General features: G+C 38.2%; 1 protein-coding gene across 1 annotated transcript in view; it reads left to right on the top strand.

The window, feature by feature from the left end:
- LOC119495543 (glutamate dehydrogenase, mitochondrial-like) overlaps positions 1-18500 on the top strand; it is a 21668-nt gene extending 3168 nt beyond the window's left edge. The window contains exons 2-13 of the mRNA XM_037782152.1: positions 5565-5645; positions 5911-5966; positions 7921-7984; positions 8549-8643; positions 9498-9677; positions 12051-12188; positions 13128-13265; positions 13409-13489; positions 14051-14174; positions 14377-14468; positions 14823-14885; positions 15215-18500. Of these exons, the coding sequence (XP_037638080.1) occupies positions 5565-5645; positions 5911-5966; positions 7921-7984; positions 8549-8643; positions 9498-9677; positions 12051-12188; positions 13128-13265; positions 13409-13489; positions 14051-14174; positions 14377-14468; positions 14823-14885; positions 15215-15334 (1232 nt within the window). The 3' untranslated portion in view covers positions 15335-18500. The remainder of the gene's footprint in view (positions 1-5564; positions 5646-5910; positions 5967-7920; positions 7985-8548; positions 8644-9497; positions 9678-12050; positions 12189-13127; positions 13266-13408; positions 13490-14050; positions 14175-14376; positions 14469-14822; positions 14886-15214) is intronic.

Below are 18500 nucleotides of genomic sequence, written 5' to 3'. Positions count from 1 at the left end.
GAATGCGGCGTCGTGCAGGTTTAATGTGTTTCTAAGGTGGTGAGGTTTCCTCCCCTGGCAGGAATGCTGACAGTCCGGTCAGCTTGTTCCTGCAGAGTTTGTGTTCATCCTGAACTACAGGATTATGGGTCCTGTGGTGAAAACATGCAGACAGATGCACACGAGTCTGGCAGTAATACATGTTAGTAATGAGAAGGGATGGGCAGCATTTACATACTGGTGCAGGAAACTTGTTTTTCTTTTCGTCAATCAACAGAAGTTAAAGTTGTCAAAAGTTAAATGTCGTCTAAACACAAGCAGAACGTTGTCTCAATGAAATATAGTTTAAAACCGGAGAAATAAGGATTTAAATCACAAACTATTTGACCATTTGATAATGTAAACAGACCACAGTGTGCAGAGATGAGCTGGTTTATTGAGTTTGTGCCAGATCCTGTTTGAAGTACGGCAAACACATCGTTCTTCAGTTGATGGTTCTTCTTTTAGTGAAAACATACCGTCCAGTTCCTTCAAAACAAAGCTCCACATTGGCTGCAGCCAGTTTTAGAGAACGCCTCAACGGTGCTCCTCTTCAGGTTTTTCATCTCAAACGTGCACCTTATTAGATTACTTGTTATTGGCCCGACACATCTGGAGGAGGACCAGACAAACCTGGCAGAGCAAATAAAACCTGAGCTCACAGATTGGTCTTGTTCCAGGCAAACATTCAACGTGCTTCACATGAAAACACACCAGTGTACAGTACAGTATTTAATTATACAGTATATACATAAACATATGCACAACATATACATGCATATAAACAAGCAAAAGAGAACAGGAACATTTTAAGTAAACATTGTTAATATTGCAGAATATCTCATAAAACGGGCAAAAATATTCAAACTAAAAGCTGCATCCTCAACGTCTGATTGAACCGTCTGAACAGCTGGAAGACCTTCCAGATGTGTTCCCTTAGAATCATCTCAAATGGTCAGTTAGGGCTTCATAGACGCTGGGCCTCGTGCAGCAACATCCTGTTCAATTTCATCTTAATTTTCTGTTAAGAAAAAAAATGTAAGAGAAGTCAACTCCTGAAATGTTCTCAACCATCCAGGTTAGCTGAATGATGAATCCCACCTGATCATAAATTGGAGACGTGTGGATGATTGTTTATTATTAGCGTAGGTAACGCCCCCTAAAGATGATATAAGACAGAATTAGAGAGATGCTACCAAAAAAGGCTATAATAAGAATAATTTAGAGATAGAGATAGATAGTTTTTGTAGTCTTAATGGGATCAGTGGACCAATATTATTTCTTTAAAATCCAATCATTATGAATTGTTTACATATATTTGTTTTAGCATATTTTATTAAATGGTGTCTGATAATTCTTTAATATTTTTCTGATATTTAACTTATATTTTTCTGATATTACAAAAAATTGATGATATTAAAAGAATCAGCATCAAAATCCACCTAAAGTATCAAAAGTAAATGTCGGCAACCTACCAACCCATTATAAGTTATTCATAGATTCATAGTTATTCATTCTAGCCTTTTCATTTTTTTCTCACAGTGCACCAGATTGATGCACTTTGAGAGTATCTTTAGAATGTCGGCTACAACACGTTCTTTCTAAATGCACAATGTTTCCAAAGTCGACGAGTAATCGTGTTAAATAATCGTGATTATGATTTTTGCCATAATCGTGTAGCCCAACATACAGTAGTGCAGCGTATAGCTGGTTGAGGTGTGTGTTTGAGGCGTAAAGCAGCAGCAATGACTAACTGTGTTTGTTCTGGTAGTGTCTCCAGCTGTGGAGGTGACTGTCCAGCAGGTAACTGATCCTGTTGAACTCTGCTGCTGCTGCTGATGTGGTGGTGTTTTACTTTAGTGTTGTAGCAGGACCTCAAGACAGGAAAACATTCTTCACAGCTAATTTTAAGTTTGAATATCCGACCATAGCGCTCTGTTTAAAGTATACGTCTGGTGTTGTTCTGTGTTATTCTCTAGCCGGCTCTAGCCCCTTATTATTGGAAATCAATCAACAACACAAAACAATGACAGATATTGTCTAGAAACCCTCACAGGTACTGCATTTAGCATAACAAATATGCTCAAATCATAACATGGCAAACTGCAGCCCAACAGGCAACAACAGCTGTCAGTGTGTCAGTGTGCTGACTTGACTATGACTTGCCCCAAACTGCATGTGATTATCATAAAGTGGGCATGTCTGTAAAGGGGAGACTCGTGGGTACTCATAGAACCCATTTTCATTCACATATCTTGAGGTCAGAAGTCAAGAGACCGCTTTGAAAATGTTCATGACAGTTTTTCCTCGCCAAAATTCAATGTCCAACAATTGACCAAAAAAAATCCGAAAAATATCTACAAATGTCCGAAAAATATGCGAAAAATGTCAGAGAAATGTACGAAAAATGTCTGAAAAAAGGCAACAAATGTTTTAATTCGTTACGTTTTCTAGTTTCATATGATACCAGTATCTTCACTCTAGCTTTAAAACTGAGTCTGTTACAACCTAAAAATCACAAGTTGCATTAATGTGTTAAAGGAATTAATGGCGTTAAAACGAGTTTACGTTGACAGCCCTAGAAATAATATGACTACGTAATTGTGACAAACAATTAGAACAAGATATATATATAACAACAATAACAATAAATCTATTTTAAAAAAGACGACTTAAGATGAAGGTTTAAAAGTGTTGAGTCAGTTTCACTACATCGAGAGTTACAGGGGTGAAAAGTGTATTTCTGTCTTTATTTATTTGTTTGTTCATTTATTACCAAAAAGCAGAAATTGAGGAGGGCGTCTACCGGCATTTATTTCTTAAAATATAAAAAAAATTTAGAGGGTGACCAGCCACATAGTGGCGTCCTAGGCAACCGCCTATATGGCCTATGCGTTAAGCCGGCCCTGTTTACTGTTAACTAATCTCATATTTAAACTCTCATAAACCAGTCTGTGTCTCACAGCTGCACTGGTTCCTACTGCAGACGTTAAAAACACTAATATGCAGATTCTTCTGTAATTCACTGATACAGCTGCTCGCTGTAGTTTCTATCAAACAAACAGGAGGAAATAGAGACTTTGTTGGGGACTATTTTCTGTAGGCGGATTAATCCACATGTGGTGCTCTACATGTGTGATTAGAGTGCATCGCAGGACAGATAATAAACCTGCTTATTACCCTCTGGCGACATTATCATCACTCATCATCATCGTCTGACATGGTTATGATCCTGTTTATGCTCCTCAGGTTACCTGTGGTGCTGCGTGTCCTCAGGTGTGTTCTCAGAGAAGCTGGTTATCTGCTCATTTGTTTAGTGTCTGTCGGTCTGTGTGAAGAGTCTTTGCTGTTGATTCTTCTCTGTGTAAATGAAATAATTCACCAAGCTGTAAATATTTAACACAAGCGAAATATGCGGCGCTCCCTTTGCAAAGAATTTAAAAAGAAAAAATATGAATGTGGTGGTTGGCTTGTAAATAATGCGGTTATTGCGACAGCCGACCCCAAGAAGTTTTGTCTCCTTTCTCACACCTTTTTTACACATTTCTGTATCAGAACTTTGGTTCCACCTTTACCAGCTGCAACATTAAAGTGATGAACACATTAATGCATCAATAATTATAATATAATAATATAATATAGATTATCCTGCAGAATGAGTGCTTTTACTTTTGCCCCTTTCGATGCTGATACTTTGACTTGTAACAGACTATCTCTACAGTGTCGTATTACAAAGATGTTGTGTGAAGCTCTCATGTTTTTACTGGTGTAGTATTTGCAGAGCGTGGGGGTGGTCTTTAGTTTCCTGGATATGAATGTGAACATGAGGAGAGTTGGAGCAGATGAAGGGTGTGGTTGTTAATGAAACTCTTTGTACTGATCCTTTTAAATGAGCCAAGTTGTGATCGCCACACCCAGACTGACTCACTCCTCTCAGCCCCCAGGTCTTTCTGCTTCCTCCCTCTTCCTCCCTCTACTTCTTTATCTCTATTTTCCTTCCTCTCGTCTCTTCCTCCTGCTGCTGTCAGTAAAATATAACCATCATTTGAATCCTTGTTTCTTTACAAAAAAACACACATATAAAAGAGAGTGACTAACTTTTTGTTTTTCCGTTGGTCGGCCTGTCTGAGCTGCAGCCATTTTGTGTCGTTTCCCTGCAGCAGGCTGATGTGTGTGAACCGGCCTGCATGTGTTGGCTCTACTCCAGACTCATTTACTGCTTCACACTCAACTTTCTGTCGTTTTTTTTTTATTTTCCACCGGCAGCTACTTTCAGCAGTAGAGGGAACATACTTTAAAGGGAGAGTTGTGATGTTTCTCAGTGTGGTTGCATGAGGTTCTTCTCCGTAGTCAGTGTATTTCTACAGTAGATGGAGAAATAGACAGGAGTACCAGCACGGGAGTAAAGCAATGTACACTTAAGACATTTAAAAATATCAGTTTAACTGTACGCTATATTTAGAATATGTTCACAGCTTCACCTCACCGTCAGACAGCCCTTTCTGATGGGGAACTGTCTACGGTCTACCACTGCATCGATCGGTTAGTTAGTTTGTGTTATTGGGTGACGTTGGTGAATCCGAACTAACCCTTTAAAACACCAAATTCATATTATCAGGGCTGTCAATTAAAATAGTTAATCGTGATTAATCACACATTTTTTTATCTGTTCAAAATGTACCTCAAAGGGAGATTTGTCAAGTAAATTAATACTCTTATCAACATGGGAGTGGGCAAATATGCTGCTTTATGCAAATGTATATATATATTTATTATTGGAAATCAATTAACAACACAAAACAATAACAAATATTGTCCAGAAACCCTCACAGGTACTGCATTTAGCATAAAACAATATGTTCAAATCATAACATGGCAAACTGCAGCCCAACAGGCAACAACAGCTGTCAGTGTGTCAGTGTGCTGACTTGACTATGACTTGCCCCAAACTGCATGTGATTATCATAAAGTGGGCATGTCTGTAAAGGGGAGACTCGTGGGTACCCATAGAACCCATTTACATTCGCATATCTGGAGGTCAGAGGTCAACGGACCCCTTTGAAAATGGTCATGACAGTTTTTCCTTGCCAAAATTTAGTGTAGGTTTGGAGCATTATTTAACCTCCTTCATGTCAAGCTAGTATGACATGGTTGGTACCAATAGATTCATCAGGTTTTCTAGTTTCATATGATACCAGGATCTTCACTCTCTCACAAATGGCTCTATATTTTTGTGGATAGTGAGATATTTGTGGATCATTCCAATAAAAACGTCCATATATAATCCTTCTGTGGAGAGGGACCTGAATGTCCGTTAGTTAAGGCCTCCAGGAGGAATCGAAACGGGGAAGTTGAGCCACAGAGATGTCATGTTTCTTTAGTGATCTGGACTGAAGATTGCTATTTTAGGACGGTTAGGAAGTCCGAGCTCGGCAGGAGCTGAGGTGGGATAGGAAGTCCAGACCTGACACCTGTCTTTGGGTCCGACTCAAGTCTTTGCTGTAAAATGTAAAAAACACTGATGTGTTACTGTTTGTGTGTCTCAGGTATCCGTTACAGTACAGACGTGTCTGTAGACGAGGTGAAAGCTCTGGCCTCGCTGATGACCTACAAGTGTGCTGTCGTCGGTGAGTGTACACACACACACACACACACACACACACACACTCTGTATGTTGTATTTAAAGTCAGAATCAGGTTTATTATTAAGGTTTTCACATGCACCAGATTTCCCTTTTTGTGCATGATAATAAACACAGTCAGAGAAAATAAAACTAAAACAAGTTCTGCAAAAGTGAAGAATCGTAAATATAAATGAAAACATAACAGACGATGGTATGTGCATCATGTGGTATGTGGTCACATAGTGAAGCAGCTGTGATTTTTTTCCAGATGTGCCGTTTGGTGGAGCCAAAGCTGGAGTGAAGATCAACGTGAAGAAATACTCCGTAAGTTCAAACACAACGTCTCTCATTTTCCTCCACCACATATAATAATTTTCACCACGGGGGGGGTGAAAATTATTATGTGAAAAATATGTGAAAATAATTAGTAAAATGTGTGAAAAAAAATGTGAAAAATTTCCAAAAATATGTGAAAAATGTCTGTCTGAAGAATATGTGAAAATTATTTGTAAAATATGTGAAAAAATACTGGAAATGAAAAGTGAGAAAAATATCTGAAAATGTCCAAAAAATGCTTCAAAATTATTTGTAAAATATGTGAAAAAGTACTGGAAAAGAAAAATTACAGAAACTTCTGAAAAATGTCTTAAAAGTATTAATAAAATATGTGGAAAATAGCTGAAAAATATGAGACAATTATTAGTAAAATATGTAAAAAAGAAAATTGTGGAAAATGTGAAAAATATCTGAAAAATATGAGGAAAGTATTAGTAAAATGTGTGAAAAATATTTTATAAAATAATGCTAAAACTGTCTGAAAATAAGATGTTTGAAAATTATTAGTAGAATATGTGAAAAAAAATAATGGAAAAAGATTGTGAAAAATATCAGAAAAAAATTGCTAATACTGTCCAAAAATGTATGTATATGTTTATTGTTAGAAATCAATTAACAACAAAAAAAATGACAAATATTGTGATGATAATATGTGAAAAATGTCTGAGGAATATGTGGAAATTATTAGTAAAATATCTAAAAATATCTGAAAAATAATTGGAAAAATATCCGAAAAATGTCTGAAAAGTATTAGTAAAATATGTGGGAAAATCAGCGGAAAATATGATAAATGTCCTAAAGATATGTGAAAATTATTACTAAAATATGTGAAAAAAAATAGTGGAAAAAAATTGGGAAAACCTTTAAAAATATTTGAAAATTTGCTTTAAAACAGCCTGCTTCAACCTAAAACTCACAAGTTGTGTTAATGTGTTATGTGTTAAAAGTATAGATATTATAGAGCAAAGAATGAATTAATATCGAGAACATAATTGACAGATTAAACGATAATCTTTAGTTGCCCTAAACCAGAGAAAGTATTGATGTTGTTAGCATGCTAATATCTCCTAATTATCAGTAAACACACAGTACAGCTGGGGCTGATGGGAATGTCATCAGTTCTGCAATTTTTTTCTGTTGATCGACTAATCAATAAATCAGCACCTAATTTGATAATCAATTAATCGGTTTGAGTCTTTTTTTTAAAGAAAAAACTGCTAAATTCTTTAAAGTTTTTCCAGTGTGAGGTTTACACATTTAATATATTTGGGAACAAAACAAGACGGCTTCTTGGACTCTGGGATGCACATTTCTCACAGCTTTGTGCTGTTTTATAGAGCAAACACAGATGAATCGTTAGTCGCAGCTCTAAACCAGAGAAGCTATTGATGATGCTAACATTAGCCGGTTAGCAGTGGAGAGGAGGGAGATAACAGCAGTGTGTTCCTTTAGCTGCTGATAACAGTGTTGACAGGAAACACTGAGCCATCAGCTGGATTCATGATGAGTCGATGACTCTCTCTCTCTCTCTCTCTCTCTCTTTCTCTCTCTCTCTCTCTCTGGCTGAATGTTTGCTCGACCTTCGCTCTTCTACATTTTCTCTGCTGCAACAACACGTCGGTCTTCAGCTCTCTGAGGCCTGCTGACCTCTGACCTCTGACCTTTTGAAATGGAGGAATTCCCGGAATCAGATTCAATTTACAGACACGTTCAGATGTGTTAAACACGGAGCTAGAGGACGTGGTTAGCTTAGCTTAGCATAAAGACTTGAAACGGGGGGAAACTGCTATCCTGGAAATACACCCACCAACACCTCTAAAGCTCCCTGAATAACATGTTATATCTTGTTTATTTAATGTGGACACAAACAGAAATGTAAAAAAACAGTTTATGGTGTTTTAGGAAGAATTAGAACTTAAGTGAGTTGTTTTTGTGTTTTCAGGACAACGAGCTGGAGAAAATCACCAGGAGGTTCACCATCGAGCTCGCCAAGAAAGGCTTCATCGGTGAGTAAACAACCTCCAAAACAGGACTGCCACTCACGTTTTCTAATGCTCTAGATTTTATAAAATAACAAGAAAAAAGGCTGGGATGCAGGGATCGGTATTGAGGGAAATCTCCAACCGTCACTTTCCACCTCAAGACCTCGTAACATTTCACGGAAAATGTGTTGTGAATGGAAGCTGTAATATTTCACATGGAGCGAATCAACCAATCACAAGACTGTGATGATGATGTATTTGAATCCGCAACTTATGCCAATGCTTTCGCAAACAGGTGATTTGATAACCAACAATAAATAAATATGTGAAAATTATTAGTAAAATATGTGAAACAAAATTGTGGAAAAGAATATGTGAAAATTGTAAGTAAAATATGTGAAGACAAATAGTGGAAAAAAGTAGTGAAATATGTCCAAAAAGTATGTGCAAATTATGAGTAAAATATGTGATATGTTTTATGACGGTTGCATTATACGCCATCTGGCGTATAAAACATTTATACACTTGACTGAGGTGTTTACAGTATAAGCTGTTGGTTGTGTTGTTGATGTCTCGGTGGTTCTGCAGGACCTGGTATCGATGTTCCTGCTCCCGACATGAGCACCGGGGAGAGGGAGATGTCCTGGATTGCCGACACCTTTGCCACCACCGTGGGCCACAATGTGAGTCTGTTGATCTGGAATTTACCATAAAATGACTAAATCTCAGGTGATACAGGTGACATGAGTGAAAACATGCCGAGGGAACATTAAACAGGAAGCTGTTGTTGCAGCTTTGCATACATTCAAATCAATCAGTCAGCTTCGTTTGAATGTAAAAACAGCAACGCAGAGTTAAAATAACACGTTAAATGTAGTAAAAACATCTGGAACCACTGCTGTGTACATGAACCTTTGCAGAATAGATAAAACATTTTGTTGATGATGGTAACGACGAAGTTTTGGAGCGTCCAGGTGAAGACGAGGGAACGACAAAATGAAAATGTGTATTAAAAACAGGTGGATGGAAACACACCTAGTGTCTGTTTATGATGCCACGTTGAGGCTTTACGATAAGAGACAGTTTTGTTTGTACCAATAAACCTCTTGAAATCTCTGCAGCCTAAACAAAACTCCAGTCGTTTACACTGAGAGGAGAGGCGTTGCCGTGGTAACACAGGATGTGCAGCAGCGTTCTTGGTGCTGGTTGTTTATGTTTTCCTCCCCTGCCCTTTCACTTCCTGTGTTTGGTTGCCAGTTTAATGGGAAAAACCAATGCAACAAAGATGCAGAAGGTTTATTTAACAATATCTACAATAAGACACATTATCATTAGTTATCAACTCTGTTGAATTGGCATTAGATTGTACAGGTCTTTCTATTTCCTACTTGGTTGGCAGCTTCTTTTTAAAGAGTCCGTTATTCATGTAAAATGTGTTTATTCACTGACGTTTTTCTGTTATTGAATTATAAGATATTTTGGAGTTTTTTCTGCGCTACAACCTCTGATGTTCTTTTTATTTCTATTTTCTCTGCAGGACATCAACGCTCACGCCTGCGTCACCGGGAAGCCCATCAGTCAGGGAGGAATCCACGGTAGGATCTCCGCCACCGGCCGAGGAGTTTTCCACGGAATCGAGAACTTCATCAACGAGGCGGCCTACATGAGCCAGCTGGGGATGTGTCCCGGCTTCCACGACAAGACCTTCGTCATCCAGGTACGCTCCCTCCTCTTAAAAAAAACTTTACTGGAATAAAACGTTTTACTGTTTCTGTTAAGCAGTTATGTCAGGGCTGCAGCAAACAACTCTTCAACTTAAACTTAATTAGATTTGTCTTATATAGATATACGTACAGGGACATACATGAAATTTCACCTTTGTATTTAACCCATCATTCTTTTCATTATTGATTAATTAAACGCATCAGAAAACAATGAAAAATGCTGGTCGCAACATCCTGACGTCATCCAATGTTAACATTTTTTATTCTCCAATATCTACCTTTTTTATCCTTCAATATCTATATTTTTATCCTCCAATATCTACATTGTCTACATTTTGCTAATGTCTAATTTTTTTTATTATCCAATATACATTTTTCAAAAAACAAAATCTAATTTTTCGGATATTACTCAGGCTTATTTCACAATTGTTTTCACATATTTGACACAAATTTCACACATATTCCACATATTTTACTAAGAATTATTTTTTTCACAAGTAAGATATGTGAAAAAATAAGTAAAATATATCCAGAAAATATGTGGAAAATGACCAACGAATATTAGTAAAATATTTGAAATATATTAGTGAAAAATGTCAGAAAAATTCTAGTCAAAATTTTTAGTGAAAATGTCTGAAAATATGTCAAAAATATTAGTGAAAAATGTCTGAAAAATATGTGAAAAAATATGTAAACTCACTTCAATGAGCCTCACTGTTCCTTCATCCTCATGAACACACACACACACACACACACACACACACACACACTGTAGTTTATTTTATCCACCATCCTGCTGCCACTAACACTCACTAGAGCACCACATGTGGATTAATCCGCCGCTGAAAATAGTCCCCTACAAATGCATTCCTCCAGTTTGTTTGATTAAAAACTACAGTGAGCAGCTGTTTGAGGACATTACTGATGAAACTATATCTGTAAACAGTAAATGTAGGTTTCAAAGCAGTCAGAATCGCTCTTTCCTCCCTGTAGTCCTCGTGTGCTCCCATCATCCCTAAAATCCTCAGTGGTGAGTCATCAGTGACTCATCTGAGGCCGCAAGTTTTCCTCCAGTTAAATTACAGTGAGAGCGACCCACAACACAGAGACCTCAGGATTTTAACCAAGACTCATATTTTGAGGTTTGTAGTTTTCCAGTGAGTGGACAGTCTGACCCACTGAGAGACAGACTTAGGGCTGTGTCCAACAAAGCGTTTATTCTCTTCTGAAAACGCTCAGCTTCGAGAGCTTGAAAGCGGTGCAGCTGAGACGTTTTGGTTGCTATGATACGGAATATGCGTGGAATAAACATGGTAGCACATGATGAAGGGAAGGCTGAAACACGTAGGGAGAGAGGACGGACCTGCTGATCTATGTGGGTTCATGAGATTTTGTGGATGAGGAAACATCTTGGCGAGTACAACCTTTTAGTTCAGATTCAGATCAACTTTATTATCCAACACAGTGACATTTGTTTGGTCCAGTGCTCCAGACAGAACAACATAAACTCCAAAGTAAAATCAATAGCATAGCATACATAATAAGAACACAACATACTACTTTTATTAATACTACTACTACTACTAATAATAATAATAAACACATTTGATCATGTCTTTGTGGTAGGCTAATTGTCCCACCCCTCCTCCACTGTGGACGGACGGCTGGGTAAAAAGTGACATTGACGAGCGCAGCGTTTTACCCAAAGTTGAACATTTTTCAACTCTCAGCAACCTGAAAAAAAAACGCCAAACGTGCAGCGCTTCGTCATGCTGCTGGCGTTTTTACCATAGCGTGAATTTGCGATGATCCCATTGCAAAGCATTAAAAAAATATGCTGGCCTCAGGAAAAAACGCTTTGGTCATGAAGAGGTCACGGTGTTAACTGGAGGCTAAACAAAGGAAAGACTGGAGGCTAACACTAGCAGTGGGCTAAAGTTACACATCTAAAATGTCTCTTAACCGCAGCCGTGAGCCGTTGGCTGCAGTTAACAGAAGGCTAAACTATTAGCAACCCTTTCTCTCCATCTCTGAAATGCTTCTCCGATATTGTAGGACTCTCTTTTTGACTGACTTTACTGAAGGATAGTTAACTATAGGCATCCAAAGATTTATACGCCCTAAATTTATCTTTACAGCGCTGCCGTTGGCCACCAGCCCGCTGGTCGGACGGCCGGCTACTTGGCTAGCTTAGCCTGCTAATTCCGCCATGCTGTTAGTCGTACAATATCGGCGAAGCGTCCTGAGACTGACAAGACATGAATGTCTGAACCACATTTCATCACAATCCATCTAACAGATGTTGAGCTATTTAGATAAGAAACTAAAATGTTGTGGGTTTAATGTGCCCTCTGTTGTGTCTGCAGGGTTTTGGTAACGTGGGTCTTCATTCCATGCGTTACCTTCATCGCAATGGGGCGAAGTGCGTCGGAATCGGAGAAATGGACGGAAGCATCTGGAACCCCAACGGCATGGACCCCAAAGAGCTGGAGGACTACAAACTGGTCAGTACTGGTGATAAAGTAACAAATAGGACTACAAACTGGTCAGTAATGGTGATAAAGTAACAAATAGGACTACAAACTGGTCAGTACTGATGATAAAGTAACAAATAGGACTACAAACTAGTCAGTACTGGTGATAAAGTAACAAATAGGACTACAAACTGGTCAGTACTGATGTTAAAGTAACAAATAGGACTACAAACTGGTCAGTACTGGTGATAAAGTGACAAAAAGGACTACAAACTGGTCAGTACTGGTGATAAAGTAACAAATAGGACTACAAACTGGTCAGTACTGGTGATAAAGTAACAAATAGGGCTACAAACTGGTCAGTACTGGTGATAAAGTAACAAATAGGACTACAAACTGGTCAGTACTGGTGATAAAGTAACAAATAGGACTACAAACTGGTCAGTACTAGTGATAAAGTAACAAATAGGACTACAAACTGGTCAGTACTGGTGATAAAGTAACAAATAGGGCTACAAACTGGTCAGTACTGGTGATAAAGTAACAAATAGGACTACAAACTGGTCAGTACTAGTGATAAAGTAACAAATAGGACTACAAACTGGTCAGTACTAGTGATAAAGTAACAAATAGGACTACAAACTGGTCAGTACTGGTGATAAAAGTGACAAATAGGAACACAAATTGAATATTGCAGCTCTAAATCAAACATCAACATGCAGTAGTAAATATAAAAGACCAGCACGCCACCTGCTGGATTAACAGTGTTGTTACTACAGTGAAGTCTCATACAGAAGGTCCCTTTTAAACCAAACAAAGTTTTAATCTAAGTTTAGTTATCCTACATAATTTGGCCGTTTAATTGTACTTGTTTCTCACCTTGTTTTGGGGATTTATGTGAAGTACTAATAAAGCACTCAATCAATCTTTCTCTCGAACTAACAACATTTTTTTATTTTCTGACTCCAGGAACACGGGACCATCGTCGGCTTCCCGAACTCGACGCCGTACGAAGGAAGCATCCTGGAGGCCGACTGCGACATCCTGATCCCCGCCGCTAGCGAGAAGCAGCTGACCAAGAGCAACGCACACAAGATCAAGGCCAAGGTAACACCGAGTCGATAATCAATCATCTGTAGCTGAGTTTCTGCAGAAATCTGACTGTAACCTGGTTACTGTAAACACACCGACCGTGTCCTGTTTTCCCATCATGCCTCAGTAATCTGACCTGGTGTCTGTGGTACTTTCAGATCATCGCTGAGGGAGCGAACGGTCCGACCACACCCGAAGCCGACCGCATCTTCCTGGAGAGAAACATCATGGTGATCCCGGTCAGTGGACTCTTCGTCTGTTGATAAAGATGATAAAAAGTCAACGGAACCTCTGATTTATTCAGTTTTTAACTTCATTAGTATAGTTGTTATAACGCTTTTATTTTATTCTGTTTCCTCCTCTTGTTTCCTCTCCTCGTTTCCTCTCTTCTTTTTGTTTCCTCTCCTCTTCTTGTCTCCTTTCCTTGTTTCCTCTCCTTTTTCCCTCTCCTCTTCTTGTTTCCTCTCCTTGTTCCCTCTCCTCTTCTTGTCTCCTCTCCTTGTTTCCTCTCCTTGTTCATGCTCTCATTGTTCTCCTTTTGTCCTCTCCTTGTTTCCTCTCCTTGTTCTCTCTCCTATTCTCGTCTCCTCTCCTTGTTTCATTTTCTTGTTTCATGCTCTCATTGGTCTCATTTTGTCCTCTCCTTGTTTCCTCTCCTCTTCTTGTTTCCTCTCCTTGTTTCCTCTCTTCTCCTTGTTTCCATGTTTCCCCTCCTTGTCTCCTCTCCCGGTGTCCTTATTTCCTCTCCCGGTGTCCTCGTCTCCTCTCCCTGTGTCCTTGTCTCCTGTCTCCTCTGTCAGGACATGTACCTGAACGCCGGCGGTGTGACGGTTTCCTACTTTGAGTGGTTGAAGAATCTGAATCACGTCAGTTACGGTCGACTCACCTTCAAGTATGAGCGAGACTCAAACTACCACCTGCTCAGTAAGTGAAACATCCGTCCATCCCATAATCAATCAATCAATCAATCAATGGATCGACTCATCGTCATGGAGATGGTGGAGCATTGTTAGTCAATAAAACAGGAAGTGGACAATTCACTCTGTCTTTCTAGTTTAGCAAAGTGTCAGCTCAGTTCACCTCCTCTTCATCCTCCTCACCTCCTCTTCATCACCTCTCTCTTTAGTGTCGGTTCAGGAGAGTCTAGAGAGGAAGTTTGGGAAACATGGCGGTGCCATCCCCATCGTCCCCACCTCTGAGTTCCAGGCCAGGGTCGCTGTGAGTACACACATACTACTACTACTACTACTACTACTACTAATACTACTACTACTACTACTAATACTACTACTACTACTGCTAAGTACTACATATTCTACTTCTTCTTTTTCTTTTCTATGTGAGTACACACATACTACTACTACTACTACTACTACTACTTTTACTACTACTTATACTACTACTTCTTATACTGCTACTACGTCTTCTTCTTCTTCTGCATCTTCTTCTACTACTACTACTACTACGTCTTCTTCTTCTATGTCTTCTTCTACTACTATTACTACGTCTTTCTCTTCTTCTACTACTCCTATGTCTTCTTCTTCTTCTTGTAAACATGTGTTTTGGTTGCAGGGAGCGTCTGAGAAGGACATTGTTCACTCAGGGTTGGCCTTCACCATGGAGCGCTCTGCCAGGGTAACACACACACACACACACACACACACACACACACACACACACACTCTTCTTAACGTTAAGGCTGTGTATCCCGTCAGTCTCACATCTGAATCAGTCACTTTAAATCTTTACTCTGTCAGACTTGAAACATTTCTGTGTCACTTTCAACCAGAGTCCAGTTTAAATTTAATACATTTAACATGTTGTTTTCCAGATTAACATCAAATATGTAGAATCTCCTCTCATCCTCACAGACAGTAAACTCAGTTTAATAAACAATGAAACAGAGAGATTCCTCTCATATCAGATCAAACTGTGATGTTTGTCTCCTCCTCCCTCTCATGCAGCAAATCATGCGAACAGCCAACAAGTATAATCTTGGTCTGGACCTGCGGACGGCGGCGTACGTCAACGCCATCGAGAAGGTCTTCCAGGTTTACAACGAGGCCGGCCTCATCTTCACATAGAGGCACCCCTCATCCACCTGTCTCTCTGTTACCTGTCTCTCTAACTTTCTACCTGTCTATCTACCTGTCTCTCTACCTGTCTACCCGTTTATCTACCTATCTACCTGTCGGTCTGTCTGTCTGTCTGTCTTCCATCACCTCAGCAGGACCCAATCAGAGTCCAGCGTTTACAGTTTTTTGCACAGCAGCAGTGTGAATGAATCTCTGTGTGTGTTCATTCCTTCTTCATCACGTCTGTTTACCTTCTTCTTCTTCTTTTTCTTCTTCTTCTTCTTCTTCTTCTTCTTCTTCTTCTTCTTCTTCTTCTTCTTCTTTTTCTTTTTCTTCTTCTAATGAGAAATTGAAACAAACCACAAAAACTTACGGTTTTACAGCTTTAACGCCGCCATGCTGCTTTATACACATATCAACTTATCTCGATATATAAAAGCCTTAATGAGTTTACCTGCAACGCGCCGTGTGGCCAAACGTATGTGGACGCCCTCAGTCACAGACTTCAGTGTTTGGACTCGAGCTGAAACGATTAGTATCTGCTTCCAGCTTCTCAAATGTGAATATTTCCTGATTTTCTTTGTCTTTTCTGACAGTAAACTGAATCTCTTTGGACATCTGAAGACTTATCATCTACAATTTTCACTACAGCTGCAGCTTCAAATATCATGTTTTTAAGTCCAAAACATAAAAATATTTAGTTTACTGTGATAGAAAACCAGAAAATATTCACATCTGAGCAGCTGGAAATGGATAATTTTTGCTTTAAATCATGAAAATCAATTAGCTGATTATCACAGTAGTTAAATATCCAGTGTGTTGTGACGTCTTGAAACGTAGTTTGAATGTAAAACACCTGAAGTTATCCAGCGATTGTTGGATTATCACAAGGCTGGAAGGGCAGAATGTTATCAGGCGTCCACAAACTTTAGTCCACATGTTTGTCTCTATAGATTTATCTTCTTTTTATTATATAATGCAGTGCACATGTGCCTCAGGACTTTAAGCTTTAATAGTTACTGCCTTTTGGAGTTTAGAGTTACTTTATTAAAGGATCATTCTGGTGTTTTGTGTGTGTTTTAATTCCAAATCATCCGTCAGAGTTTACATCAACTTCCTTTCTTTCTGTAACAGTCAACCTGCAGAGAGAGATGATTAGTCAGTTTAATCAAGTTTATTTGTTGTTTAAAGTACTTTAAATCCTTCAATCTACACGTATAACTGCCTCTCCTTTTTCTGTTTAATATTTTTATTAAGAAATATGGTGCATGAAAAGACGAGAATCAAAAATAGAAACATAATAATAATAATAATAATAATAATAATGAGTCAAAAGAAAAAAATTATAAAGTTGTAAATTTGTGAGAAAAAAGAAATCAGAATTATCTCTCTCTGAATATCTTGTCTTCTCTCGCTTTAGAAAGGACATTATTATATTATTATGTGAGCACAGAAAATTGACAAATCAAAAACAGATAAAATACCAGTTGGTTAAAACATAAAAACCTCTGGAATGATCCTTTAACTGTTAGCTTCCTCTGCTAGCAGAGACCTTTAGCTCTTGTCGTTATATAAAGTTGAAATTAAACCAAAAAACTTGTGTTTTCAGATTTCAGGTCACGACACAATTGCAGCTAATACTTATGCTAATCTATGCAGTTAAACTTGTTACAGACCCGTCAACACGATGATTCTCTCAAAGTTCTGCATCAGAAGAAAGATTGATGAATACAAACTCGTCCTCAGTCAGTGTGGGAAGTCTGTCACAAAAACAGGACTTTTTACAGAGTATGTAAACGCACAGAAACGCACAAAAAACATGTGTACATGTAGCATGATGGCTGATGATCCTCCCAGAGTTGAATTAATGGTGCTCTATGTAAAACATCCTGTATTATACTGAGAGGAACCCACTCACCATCTCATTAAACAAATATGTAATAATCGGTTAAAAAAAACTGACAGAAAATGAATCTTCAATCATTTTGAAGTCATTTTTACGATGGCATATTAGGGCCATTGTAGGAATAAAAACAAATTTTATATATATATATGTATATATATATATGAATATAAATACACAATATTGAGCGGAGGTAATATTTCGAGAAAAAACTGAGAATTTCTTAATTTTAAAACAGAAATTTACGAGAAAAAAATCTCTGAGATTAAAGTGGCAAATTTACAAGAAAAAAAAATCAGATTTATGAGAAAAGAACTCAGATATTCTTTAAGATTATAAAGTCACAAATTAATGACAAAAAAATCGAAAATTTGCGAGAAAAGAAATCAGATATTTTCTGAGATTATAAAATCGTAAATTTGTGAGGGAAAAACACAAAAAGGTGGTAATTTATTTTTCTGAGTTTTTTCTCCGAATTTCCCCCCCCCCGGCTCCGTAATATTATTTCTTTACCTATAATGGCCCTGATACGTTGTCGTATGTCTTTTATGACTTTGGAATCTGTGAATTTATAATTTCACTACAGCTGCGACTAACGGTTATTATTTTCATTATCAATAACCATCGAGATTAATAATTTAAGTCCATAAAATGTCAGAAAAAACAATCGACACTACAGACTGGGAACAGAATCAACTGCCCTTCAGTCATCATTTTCAACTAAGCAAAAGTGGATTTATTGTTACAACTGCTGCTACTAACAAATATTTTTAGGTAATCTATTGATTATTTTCTTAATAATCAAAGAAAACCTGAAAAATAGTGAAAAATGTCAAGTTATTACGTACAGTTTTTTTTTTTTGTTTTTTTTTTTGAAATGTCCTGTATTCTACTGAGATCTTCTATCTGAGCGATAATTCTTTCTGTTTATATTTTCATCTGATGCTGAACTTTCTGAGAGTTTCATCTCGACGTAACTATGCAAACCAGTCTGATAACTGGTGTCCGAACTGGTCGAACTGGTCAACAGATGCACAAATCAAAGAGGAGAAACTGTGTTGTTTAGTGTCATAGCGCCCCCTCGCTGCCACGCTTCAAACTGCAGCTCACAGTTGACATTGTTAACTAGATTAGAGCTTCATCTCTCAGGGTGGGTCGTTGGGACGCCGGGGGGTCACGTGATGTTTGATCTGTCTATCAGCTCTTTGGGATTCTGTGTTTTTACGCCTTTTTGTTAAAATGTTACAGCAAAAATAAAGTTTAAAAAAGTCA

The sequence above is a fragment of the Sebastes umbrosus genome, chromosome 10 (assembly GCF_015220745.1).
Source record: "Sebastes umbrosus isolate fSebUmb1 chromosome 10, fSebUmb1.pri, whole genome shotgun sequence".
Classification (NCBI taxonomy): Eukaryota; Metazoa; Chordata; class Actinopteri; order Perciformes; family Sebastidae; genus Sebastes; species Sebastes umbrosus.
Note: the sequence above shows the minus strand (reverse complement) of the source record. Positions and strands in the feature narration are given on the sequence as shown.